The 11827-nt window shown below is 68.3% G+C and overlaps 1 protein-coding gene across 1 annotated transcript; it reads left to right on the plus strand.

Moving 5' to 3' along the window:
• Positions 1-2791: 2791 nt before the first annotated feature.
• LOC108635496 (double homeobox protein 4C-like) lies at positions 2792-6289 on the plus strand. The gene is made up of 5 exons (XM_018045610.1): positions 2792-2826; positions 3710-3864; positions 3981-4071; positions 4739-4893; positions 5285-6289. Exons 1-5 carry the CDS (start codon positions 2793-2795, stop codon positions 6287-6289), a joined length of 1440 nt encoding a protein of 479 aa, XP_017901099.1. The 5' UTR covers position 2792.
• The last annotated feature ends 5538 nt before the right edge of the window (positions 6290-11827 follow it).

Consider the following 11827-nt stretch of genomic DNA (forward strand, 5'->3'; position numbering starts at 1 on the left):
CTGCCGTCACGGCCCCCGGGCAGCCTGGGCAAGGGCCATCCTGCCGCCTGGACAGCCGGAGGCACACATCCCGCGCTGGCCGGGGTCACCCTACGGGGAAGCGCGCGGCCCCTCCGCTAGAGCCACAGCCCCAGCCCCGCAGCCTCCCAAGCTCGACGAGCCTCCTCGACGAGCTCTCGGCGGCCGCGGGCGTCCCCGCCTCGCCGGGGCCTTCCCGGGGGCCGCTGCCGACCACGGGGTGGACCCGGCCCTGCCAGGCGCCACCCAGCCTCCTCGACGAGCTCTTGGCGGCCGCGGGCGCCCCCGCCTCGCCGGGGCCTTCCCCGGGGCCCTCTGCCGTCGCAGCGCAACAGGCAGCTCTCGCTGGCACACCCAGCCTCTTAGAGGAAATCTTGGCTGCCACCGGCATCGCGCCACGCCGGGGCCTTCCCTGGGGCCCTGTGCCGGTGACGGGCACGCCTCGCCTCCCAGGCTCACCCAGCCTCCAAGACGCGCTCCTGGCTGCCCCGGGCATCCCGGGCTCGCCGGGTCCTTTCCCGGGGTCCTCTCCTGTCGTCGCGGGGCCCACCCAGCCTTCCCCGGGTCACCCAGCCTCCTAGAGGAAATCCTGGCTGCCACGGCCACCCGGGACACGCCCTGGTCTCCTGCGGGGCCCCTGCGGGGGACGAGGGGGTTGAGGCCACCCTGGAAGCACCCCTCAGTGAGGAGGATTACCAGGCCCTCCTCGACATGCTGCCAGGCTCCCCAGGCCCTGGGCTTAGAGGGAGAGGAAGGGAGGGGGCGCCTTCTCCCCCTGCCCACGTTCAGGTCTCCTTGCCTGGGATGCTCGGGGAAGCCGGGGTGGGGGGAGGTTTGGTGTGTGGGAAGAGGGAGAGAACCCCGCCGGGATGTCTACCAACCACTCTGGGACAAGCCCCCCGCCCAGAGCTGGGCCCCACCCCCAAACAGGGGGACACCCTTATCTGAAGCCTCAAGTAATCCCTGCCATGGCAGTGACCGAGAGGCTGCCTCAGAGGGACCATTCCGTGGACCAAGAGGGAAACCCCCGTGCCCTGCACAGGTGCTTTGGGGTCTGGCTCGTCTGTCTTCTGGTCCCGCCCTTCCAGCAGTCCACCCAGGAGAACTCCTTCCCTACGCCAGGAGCAGCAGACGGAGGGGAGCGGGAGACAGGGGGAGTGAAAAGCGGAAAGGTTTGGGAGATGCAAGGTGGGAGGGGGCGAGTGGGTGGCGGGAGAGGGTGGGGGCGAAGGGAGAGAGTGGGGGTGAAGGGAGAGAGGGAGGGAGAGGAGGGCGGGAGGCAGGGAGAGTTGGGGTACAGTGGGGGGGGTCGGGGAGGGAGGGGGTGTGCGGGAGCCCGCGCCTGGGACTCAGCGTCAAGCCCCCGGGAGACCCCTGCAGGTATCCCTAAAACGCTGCGTCACGGACACGTTGCCCTCGGTTTCAAGGTGCCTGCTCTGGGCGGGTGTCCGGAGGTCAGAGCCTCTGAGCCAGCAGGAGGGACCTACCCGCACAGCCGTTTTTCTCGACCATGTCCACGTGTACACACGTGCCCGGTACGCCAGCAAAGGCCAGTCCCCTCCGTGCCTCTCTCTGACCCCTCCTCCCAGTATGGGGTGACTGAGGCCCGCCCTGCCACCAGCATCCTCCGTCACCCGCAGACGGACAGACGTTCTTTACTTGCAAACCCGTCCCGGAACGCATCGACCCAGTGGTTTCGAAGTCCATACGGACACCCTGCCTGTTCCCGTGTGAACCCCCGTGGTGGGTTTAGAAACCCGGGTGGCCGAAAGACTACACTGCCCGAGACGGTTGGGGGCGTGCTGCCCTGGTTCGACTCACTCTGTTCACAGCGAAAGGAGACGCGCCTCTCCTCGTCCATCCCCCGTGTTGCTTCCTTGGCTTAGTGGAACCTCCTTCCCCACAGTAGGGGGTAGACTGTCCCCTGGGGCGGGTATCGCCAGGGCACTTGCGCTGGGCGGGGGGGGGGGGGGCGGGGTTGCCTGGGGCGGTGCGGGCCTCAGGCTCCACATGAGAAAAGCCCCAAATGGCGTGAGCTGCCGGTCCAGACGCTGGCCCCTCAGGTCTCTGGCCGGAGCCTTGGGCTCCAGGCAACTCAAAGCCCTCGGGGGTGGCGCTCTGGGACTGCTGTAGGGAAAGGACGCCAAGAGCAGCGCACGGAGGAGTTGGGGAGGGGCAGGCGGGAAACGGAGGCGGGAACAGCGAGGGATCTAGGTGGGGGGCGCTGGAGAGAGCGTCCAGTGTCCCGGAACGCCTCGGAGGAGCCGGCGGGGGCAATCGAGGCCCAGGGACCTGCGGAATGTGAAAAGGCGGGAAACCCCAGGGCGGTTTGGAAGGCAAGGCAGGCTGGGAAAGGAGGCCGGGGGAGGGGGGCGGCGTGGGCGGCCACTTCAAAGGGACCTAGGGGCGTTCCCGGGCAGTTAGCTCCCTTGGCACTGCTGAGGGCCCCTGATTGATCCACCCCGGGTTGATCCCACCCCCCTGCTGCGTGGGACGGCCACAAACCGAAGTCCCCCGAACTGCCCGCCCACCCCGACGGGGACCTGGGCGGTCTGGGGCACGGGCCGTGCCCGGGAAAAGCCCACTCGCTCCACGGGACTCCCTTCACGGTCTCTGCTTGGAAAGAGGCCAGGGGCGGCCCCCTCCATCTACGCACCTAAACCCTGCTTACGTCAATGGGGGCGGAGCCGCCTCCCGCTCTCCAGAGTCCTGAGCTGCTGGGGCCCCGCCCACTGGGCCAGCAGTCTGCAGCGCGCCCGAGTGCCTCTCCCACCATGGCTTCGTCCGGCTCCTCCAGCACCTCAAGCGGTACGTTTGCCCTCGGTCCCTGGGGTCGGATCACGTCTCAGGGGATTTGCGGGTGGCCCGGGCAAGGGTTCTCGGCCAACGTGTCGACCTCTCCCCCGCCCGAGAACGGTGGGGACCCATCGGACGGGCCCGCGGTTCCCAGGCGTCAGGTGTGCCCAAGGCGGGGGGGGGGGGCGGGGGGGGTGGGCATCGTTCGTTCGTCTTGCTCCTTTGGCACACACATGGCTTCTCCGTTCTCTTTTCCGGGAAGACGGTGTTGTGTCAGGGGGCGCGCTGCCGGGGGCCGGGGGCCGGGGGGGGGCCGGGGGCGGGGTGGAGGGTGCTGTGCTGGGATGAGGCCCTTTATCCTCACATCTTCCTGTGGGAACGGGAGCCCGGGAGCTCTGTGGCTTTGCCGCCTTCAGTGGCTTCCTCTGCACAGGGGCCTAGTGCCTTCTGCCTTCCGTTCCCTTCCCCCTAGTGATGGCAAACACGGCCTCTGCTCGTGTCAGCCCCGGAAGCCAGGCTCCCTCCCACTGGCATCGTCATGGAGGGAAATCTGGGAGCAGCCCCATTGAGACGTCTCCCCGGCATCCCCCCCAGACGGGTGGAAACACGGGGGCGGGTGGGATTTCTTGCCGCCTTTGTTTGGGGCCGGGTCTGGTTTCCTTTCTGCTTGCTGGTGTTCCTTGCGTGCCGGCGTGGGGTGGGTGGGGGTGGGGGATGTCCCCACCACCCTTGCCTCTCAGCCTGGCTGTCGGGGTGTCGCCAAGTGACTTCCAAATGCACACCCGTCCCCGGGCTCCCGGCTTTGCTCAGGCACAGGGGGAGCACGCTTGGGCTCCGCCGTCCAGTCCTCCCCCGTGTGCTCTGAGACTCTGCCCTCCCTGCTCTTCTTGCACAGGGCCCGTCGCCACAGGATCTCGAAGGAGGCGGCTCGTTCTGAGGCTGAGCCAGAAGGACGCCCTGCAAGCGCTCTTTCAACGGAACCCCTACCCTGGGATAGCGACCAGAGAACGGCTGGCCCGGGAGCTTGGCATTGCCGAAAGCAGAGTTCAGGTAGGCCCCCGTCTCTGCCCCCGTTCTCCCTTTCAGGCTCTCCATGCCGATCCGAGTCGGCTGAAAGCACCTGGCGGCCTCTCTCCTCAGAAGGAATTCTCTCTGTTTGCCCCTAGGTCTGGTTCCAAAACCAACGCAGAAGACGGTCAAAGCAGAGCCGATCGCCGCCGTCTGAATATGTGCACCGAGAAGGGAAGCGGGGCCAACGTCCACGCCCACGCCACCGTCGCGCGCCCGCCTCGACCTCAGTCTTCCTCTCCAGGTAACTTAGCCAACGTTCTCCCAAAAGCAAGTCCCCCAGGAGGGGTCCCGAACCCCCCCCCCCCTTGCCAGAGAATTCTCTCTGCCGGTGGATGGCCACGGGAGGACCAGAAAAACCAAGGGGGCTGGGGTGGGGTGAGGTGGGGTGAGGTGGGGTGCGGCGCGGGAAGAGGAGGAAACAGGGCTATCCGGTTGCTGCCGCCCCCGTCAGTGTCCCAGATCGGGGCGCGACGCCCCCAGTCGGCGTGGGCGGGCAGCACTGGGTCCCCCTTCCTTGGCACCCCCCTCCCCAGCCCCCGTCGGGAACTTTAGGCTCCGGCTGCCCAGGCAACCTTGGCCGAGGGGCATGCCTCAGGGCACTGGGCGGCAAGGGCGGAGGAGGAAAGAGACACACAGGGACACGCACGCACGCACGCACGCATCCACGATGGGTGCCGGCACCCGATCCATCTGTGGCTGTATTCCTTAGGGCCCTGCCCTGGCTGCAGAGCCACCTGTGGTGGTTCAGGTGTGTGGGCCTCCCCCTCCCCTGCCCACCGTCTAGGGTATCTGTGCTGAGACCGTTCCACGGGCCGTAACGTCCTCTCCTCTCGGTGCGTTCTCTCGTTGGCAGGAGACTCGGCCCGAGAGGCCCGGAGAAAGAGGACCGTCATCTCTCCTTCCCAAACAAGCATCCTTGTGCAAGCCTTCACGAGGGATCGCTTCCCGGGGATTGCCGCCAGGGAAGAACTGGCTCGTCAGACGGGAATCCCAGAACCTCGAATCCAGGTAAGTGCTCCCGCCAGCGCAAGGGCCCAGGAGTCAGGAGGGTTGAGCCCTGCCGAGCATTTGGAGCTGGATACCCGTAGGCTGGGGCGGGGCTGGGGCTGGGGCTGGGGCTGGGGCTGGGGCTGGGGCTGGGCATGGGGGGGAGGGGGCCGAAAGCCGGCGGGCTGAGTGGAGGGCTTGGGGCCGCTTGGGGCCGTGCGGGCACCCCCCTCGTCTCCCAGGGCCAAGGGATTGGTTTGCAGAAAACAGCCCTGCAGGAGCCGCCCTGGGCCTGACAGACCAGAGGCCGGGCGGCCAGGCGGGCTGTCGAATGGGCGCGGCGCAGGCGCCGGCACGGTGATCTGGACGTTCACGACTTCTGATGTGCCTGTCTGCCTTTTTGCTCCCCTAGGTATGGTTTCAAAACCGAAGAGCTCGGCACCCCAGCAGAGCCCGAGCGGGCCCGGCGGCGCAGCAGCCACGACTCCTCCTGCTCCAGAGGACCGAAGGGCCCACCCGCTGTCCAGAGCACCTCTCCTCCCCTTCGCCCCTCCCCGCCACAGGAGAGCATGCCACCCTCGGCGGGGCGGCGGCCGCAGCTGCTCCGTTCGGGGCCCCCGCCTTCTGGGTGCCCGGGACTGCCTCTGGGGTCTGTGTGGGCCAGCCGTTGATGATCTTCATGGTCCAGCCCAGCCCGGTGGCTCTCCAGCCAAGTGGGAAGCCACCACCTCCTGCCCAGGTAGCAGTTCCCTGGGCCGCGCGCTCCCCTGCCGTCACGGCCCCCGGGCAGCCTGGGCAAGGGGCCATCCTGCCGCCTGGACAGCCGGAGGCACACATCCCGCGCTGGCCGGGGTCACCCTACGGGGAAGGCGCGGCCCCTCCGCTAGAGCCACAGCCCCAGCCCCGCAGCCTCCCAAGCTCGACGAGCCTCCTCGACGAGCTCTGGCGGCCCGCGGGCGTCCCCGCCTCGCCGGGGCCTTCCCCGGGGGCCGCTGCCGACCACGGGGTGGACCCGGCCCTGCCAGGCGCACCCAGCCTCCTCGACGAGCTCTTGGCGGCCGCGGGCGCCCCCGCCTCGCCGGGAGCGCAACAGGCAGCTCTCGCTGGCACACCCAGCCTCTTAGAGGAAATCTTGGCTGCCACCGGCATCCGCGCCACGCCGGGGCCTTCCCGGGCCCTGCCGGTGAACGGGCACGCCTCGCCCTCCCAGGCTCACCCAGCCTCCAAGACGCGCGCTCCTGGCTGCCCCGGGCATCCCGGGCTCGGGTCCTTTCCCGGGGTCCTCTCCTGTCGTCGCGGGGGCCCACCCAGCCTTCCCCGGGTCACCCAGCCTCCTAGAGGAAATCCTGGCTGCCACGGCCACCCGGGACACGCCCTGGTCTCCTGCGGGGGCCCCTGCGGGGGACGAGGGGGTTGAGGCCACCCTGGAAGCACCCCTCAGTGAGGAGGATTACCAGGCCCTCCTCGACATGCTGCCAGGCTCCCCAGGCCCTGGGGCTTAGAGGGAGAGGAAGGGAGGGGCGCCTTCTCCCCCTGCCCACGTTCAGGTCTCCTTGCCTGGGATGCTCGGGGAAGCCGGGGTGGGGGGAGGTTTGGTGTGTGGGAAGAGGAGAGAACCCCGCCGGGATGTCTACCAACCACTCTGGGGACAAGCCCCCCGCCCAGAGCTGGGCCCCCCCCCCCAAACAGGGGGACACCCTTATCTGAAGCCTCAAGTAATCCCTGCATGGCAGTGACCGAGAGGCTGCCTCAGAGGGACCATTCCGTGGACCCAAGAGGGAAACCCCCGTGCCCTGCACAGGTGCTTTGGGGTCTGGCTCGTCTGTCTTCTGGTCCCGCCCTTCCAGCAGTCCACCCAGGAGAACTCCTTCCCTACGCCAGGAGCAGCAGACGGAGGGGGAGCGGGAGACAGGGGGAGTGAAAAGGCGGAAAGGTTGGGAGATGCAAGGTGGGAGGGGGCGAGTGGTGGCGGAGAGGGTGGGGCGAAGGGAGAGAGTGGGGGTGAAGGGGGAGAGAGGAGGGAGAGGGAGGGCGGGAGGCAGGGAGAGTTGGGGTACAGTGGGGGGGGTCGGGGGAGGGGAGGGGGTGCGGAGCCCGCGCCTGGGACTCAGCGTCAAGCCCCCGGAGACCCCTGCAGGTATCCCTAAAACGCTGCGTCACGGACACGTTGCCCTCGGTTTCAAGGTGCCTGCTCTGGGCGGGTGTCCGGAGGTCAGAGCCTCTGAGCCAGCAGGAGGGACCTACCCGCACAGCCGTTTTCTCGACCATGTCCACGTGTACACACGTGCCCGGTACGCCAGCAAAGGCCAGTCCCCTCCGTGCCTCTCTCTGACCCCTCCTCCCAGTATGGGGTGACTGAGCCCGCCCTGCCACCAGCATCCTCCCGTCACCCGCAGACGGACAGACGTTCTTTACTTGCAAACCCGTCCCGGAACGCATCGACCCAGTGGTTTCGAAGTCCATACGGACACCCTGCCTGTTCCCGTGTGAACCCCCGTGGTGGGTTTAGAAACCCGGGTGGCCGAAAGACTACACTGCCCGAGACGGTTGGGGGCGTGCTGCCCTGGTTCGACTCACTCTGTTCACAGCGAAAGGAGACGCGCCTCTCCTCGTCCATCCCCCGTGTTGCTTCCTTGGCTTAGTGGAACCTCCTTCCCCACAGTAGGGGGGTAGACTGTCCCCTGGGGCGGGTATCGCCAGGGCACTTGCGCTGGCGGCGGGGGGGGGGGCGGGGGTTGCCTGGGGCGGTGCGGGCCTCAGGCTCCACATGAGAAAAGCCCCAAATGGCGTGAGCTGCCGGTCCAGACGCTGGCCCCTCAGGTCTCTGGCCGGAGCCTTGGGCTCCAGGCAACTCAAAGCCCTCGGGGGTGGCGCTCTGGGACTGCTGTAGGGAAAGGACGCCAAGAGCAGCGCACGGAGGAGTTGGGGAGGGGCAGGCGGGAAACGGAGGCGGGAACAGCGAGGGATCTAGGTGGAGGCGCTGGAGAGAGCGTCCAGTGTCCCGGAACGCCTCGGAGGAGCCGGCGGGGGGCAATCGAGGCCCAGGGACCTGCGGAATGTGAAAAGGCGGGAAAACCCAGGGCGGTTTGGAAGGCAAGGCAGGCTGGGAAAGGAGGGGGGGGGCGGCGTGGGCGGCCACTTCAAAGGGACCTAGGGGCGTTCCCGGGCAGTTAGCTCCCTTGGCACTGCTGAGGGCCCCTGATTTCCACCCCGGGTTGATCCCACCCCCCCTGCTGCGTGGGACGGCCACAAACCGAAGTCCCCCGAACTGCCCATAAACCGGGGGGCGGGGGGCGGGCCGTGGCCCGGGAAAAGCCCACTCGCTCCACGGGACTCCCTTCACGGTCTCTGCTTGGAAAGAGGCCAGGGGCGGCCCCCTCCATCTACGCACCTAAACCCTGCTTACGTCAATGGGGGCGGAGCCGCCTCCGCCTCTCCAGAGTCCTGAGCTGCTGGGGCCCCGCCCACTGGGCCAGCAGTCTGCAGCGCGCCCGAGTGCCTCTCCCACCATGGCTTCGTCCGGCTCCTCCAGCACCTCAAGCGGTACGTTTGCCCTCGTCCCTGGGGGTCGGATCACGTCTCAGGGGATTTGCGGGTGGCCCGGGCAAAGGGTTCTCGGCCAACGTGTCGACCTCCCCCCGAGAAACGGTGGGACCCATCGGACGGGCCCGCGGTTCCCAGGCGTCAGGTGTGCCCAAAGGGGGGGGCGGGGGTGGGCATCGTTCGTTCGTCTTGCTCCTTTGGCACACACATGGCTTCTCCGTTCTCTTTTCCGGGAAGAGGTGTTGTCAGGCCGGGGGCCGGGGCCGGGGGGCGGGGGCGGGTGGGTGCTGTGCTGGGATGAGGCCCTTTATCCTCACATCTTCCTGTGGGAACGGGAGCCCGGGAGCTCTGTGGCTTTGCCGCCTTCAGTGGCTTCCTCTGCACAGGGGCCTAGTGCCTTCTGCCTCCGTTCCCTTCCCCCTAGTGATGGCAAACACGGCCTCTGCTCGTGTCAGCCCCGGGAAGCCAGGCTCCCTCCCACTGGCATCGTCATGGAGGGAAATCTGGGAGCAGCCCCATTGAGACGTCTCCCCGGCATCCCCCCCAGACGGGTGGAAACACGGGGCGGGTGGGATTTCTTGCCGCCTTTGTTTTGGGGCCGGGTCTGGTTTCCTTTCTGCTTGCTGGTGTTCTTCCGGCGTGGGGTGGGGTGGGGGGGGTGGGGGATGTCCCCACCACCCTTGCCTCTCAGCCTGGCTGTCGGCTGTGTCGTCGCCAAGTGACTTCCAAATGCACACCCGTCCCCGGGCTCCCGGCTTTGCTCAGGCACAGGGGGAGCACGCTTGGGCTCCGCCGTCCAGTCCTCCCCCGTGTGCTCTGAGACTCTGCCCTCCCTGCTCTTCTTGCACAGGGCCCGTCGCCACAGGATCTCGAAGGAGGCGGCTCGTTCTGAGGCTGAGCCAGAAGGACGCCCTGCAAGCGCTCTTTCAACGGAACCCCTACCCTGGGATAGCGACCAGAGAACGGCTGGCCCGGGAGCTTGGCATTGCCGAAAGCAGAGTTCAGGTAGGCCCCCGTCTCTGCCCCCGTTCTCCCTTTCAGGCTCTCCATGCCGATCCGAGTCGGCTGAAAGCACCTGGCGGCCTCTCTCCTCAGAAGGAATTCTCTCTGTTTGCCCCTAGGTCTGGTTCCAAAACCAACGCAGAAGACGGTCAAAGCAGAGCCGATCGCCGCCCGTCTGAATATGTGCACCGAGAAGGGGAAGCGGGGCCAACGTCCACGCCCACGCCACCGTCGCGCCCGCCTCGACCTCAGTCTTCCTCTCCAGGTAACTTAGCCACGTTCTCCCAAAAGCAAGTCCCCCAGGAGGGGTCCCGAACCCCCCCCCCTTGCCAGAGAATTCTCTCTGCCGGTGGATGGCCACGGGAGGACCAGAAAAACCAAGGGGGCTGGGGTGGGGTGAGGTGGGGTGAGGTGGGGTGGCGGCGCGGGGAAGAGGAGGAAACAGGGCTATCCGGTTGCTGCCGCCCCCGTCAGTGTCCCAGATCGGGGGCGCGACGCCCCCAGTCGGCGTGGGCGGGCAGCACTGGGTCCCCCTTCCTTGGCACCCCTCCCCAGCCCCCGTCGGGAACTTTAGGCTCCGGCTGCCCAGGCAACCTTGGCCGAGGGGCATGCCTCAGGGCACTGGGCGGCAAGGGCGGAGGAGGAAAGAGACACACAGGGACACGCACGCACGCACGCACGCATCCACGATGGGTGCCGGCACCCGATCCATCTGTGGCTGTATTCCTTAGGGCCCTGCCCTGGCTGCAGAGCCACCTGTGGTGGTTCAGGTGTGTGGGCCTCCCCCTCCCCTGCCCACCGTCTAGGGTATCTGTGCTGAGACCGTTCCACGGGCCGTAACGTCCTCTCCTCTCGGTGCGTTCTCTCGTTGGCAGGAGACTCGGCCCGAGAGGCCCGGAGAAAGAGGACCGTCATCTCTCCTTCCCAAACAAGCATCCTTGTGCAAGCCTTCACGAGGGATCGCTTCCCGGGATTGCCGCCAGGGAAGAACTGGCTCGTCAGACGGGAATCCCAGAACCTCGAATCCAGGTAAGTGCTCCCGCCAGCGCAAGGGCCCAGGAGTCAGGAGGGTTGAGCCCTGCCGAGCATTTGGAGCTGGATACCCGTAGGCTGGGGCTGGGGCTGGGGCGGGCTGGGGCTGGGCTGGGGCTGGGGCTGGGGGGCATGGGGGGAGGGGGCCGAAAGCCGGCGGGCTGAGTGGGCTTGGGGCCGCTTGGGGCCGTGCGGCGGGCACCCCCTCGTCTCCCAGGGCCAAGGGATTGGTTTGCAGAAAACAGCCCTGCAGGAGCCGCCCTGGGCCTGACAGACCAGAGGCCGGGCGGCCAGGCGGGCTGTCGAATGGGCGCGGCGCAGGCGCCGGCACGGTGATCTGGACGTTCACGACTTCTGATGTGCCTGTCTGCCTTTTTGCTCCCCTAGGTATGGTTTCAAAACCGAAGAGCTCGGCACCCCAGCAGAGCCCGAGCGGGCCGGCGGCGCAGCAGCCACGACTCCTCCTGCTCCAGAGGACCGAAGGGCCCCACCCGCTGTCCAGAGCACCTCTCCTCCCCTTCGCCCCTCCCCGCCACAGGAGAGCATGCCACCCTCGGGCGGCGGCGGCGGCCGCAGCTGCTCCGTTCGGGGCCCCGCCTTCTGGGTGCCCGGGACTGCCTCTGGGGTCTGTGTGGGCCAGCCGTTGATGATCTTCATGGTCCAGCCCAGCCCGGTGGCTCTCCAGCCAAGTGGGAAGCCACCACCTCCTGCCCAGGTAGCAGTTCCCTGGGGCGCGCGCGCTCCCCTGCCGTCACGGCCCCGGGCAGCCTGGGCAAGGGGCCATCCTGCCGCCTGGACAGCCGGAGGCACACATCCCGCGCTGCGGCGGGGTCACCCTACGGGGAAGCGCGGCCCCTCCGCTAGAGCCACAGCCCCAGCCCCGCAGCCTCCCAAGCTCGACGAGCCTCCTCGACGAGCTCTGGCGGCCGCGGGCGTCCCCGCCTCGCCGGGCCTTCCCCGGGGGGCGCTGCCGACCACGGGGTGGACCCGGCCCTGCCAGGCGCACCCAGCCTCCTCGACGAGCTCTTGGCGGCCGCGGGCGCCCCCGCCTCGCGGGGCCTTCCCCGGGGCCCTCTGCCGTCGCAGCGCAACAGGCAGCTCTCGCTGGCACACCCAGCCTCTTAGAGGAAATCTTGGCTGCCACCGGCATCCGCGCCACGCCGGGGCCTTCCCTGGGGCCCTGTGCGGTGAACGGGCACGCCTCGCCCTCCCAGGCTCACCCAGCCTCCAAGACGCGCTCCTGGCTGCCCCCGGCATCCCGGGCTCGCCGGGTCCTTTCCCGGGGTCCTCTCCTGTCGTCGCGGGGGGCCCACCCAGCCTTCCCCGGGTCACCCAGCCTCCTAGAGGAAATCCTGGCTGCCACGGCCACCCGGGACAC

Source organism: Capra hircus, unplaced genomic scaffold (genome assembly GCF_001704415.2).
Source record: "Capra hircus breed San Clemente unplaced genomic scaffold, ASM170441v1, whole genome shotgun sequence".
In the NCBI taxonomy this organism is placed as follows: Eukaryota; Metazoa; Chordata; class Mammalia; order Artiodactyla; family Bovidae; genus Capra; species Capra hircus.

Excerpts from the sequence above, each read along its gene's own strand:
- LOC108635496 (XM_018045610.1), top strand. The coding sequence starts at position 2,793 with ATGGCTTCGTCCGGCTCCTCCAGCACCTCAAGCG. Across the intron at positions 2,827-3,709 it reads CTCCTCCAGCACCTCAAGCG|GGCCCGTCGCCACAGGATCT; the intron begins GTACGTTTGCCC and ends CTTCTTGCACAG. Across the intron at positions 3,865-3,980 it reads TTGCCGAAAGCAGAGTTCAG|GTCTGGTTCCAAAACCAACG; the intron begins GTAGGCCCCCGT and ends GTTTGCCCCTAG.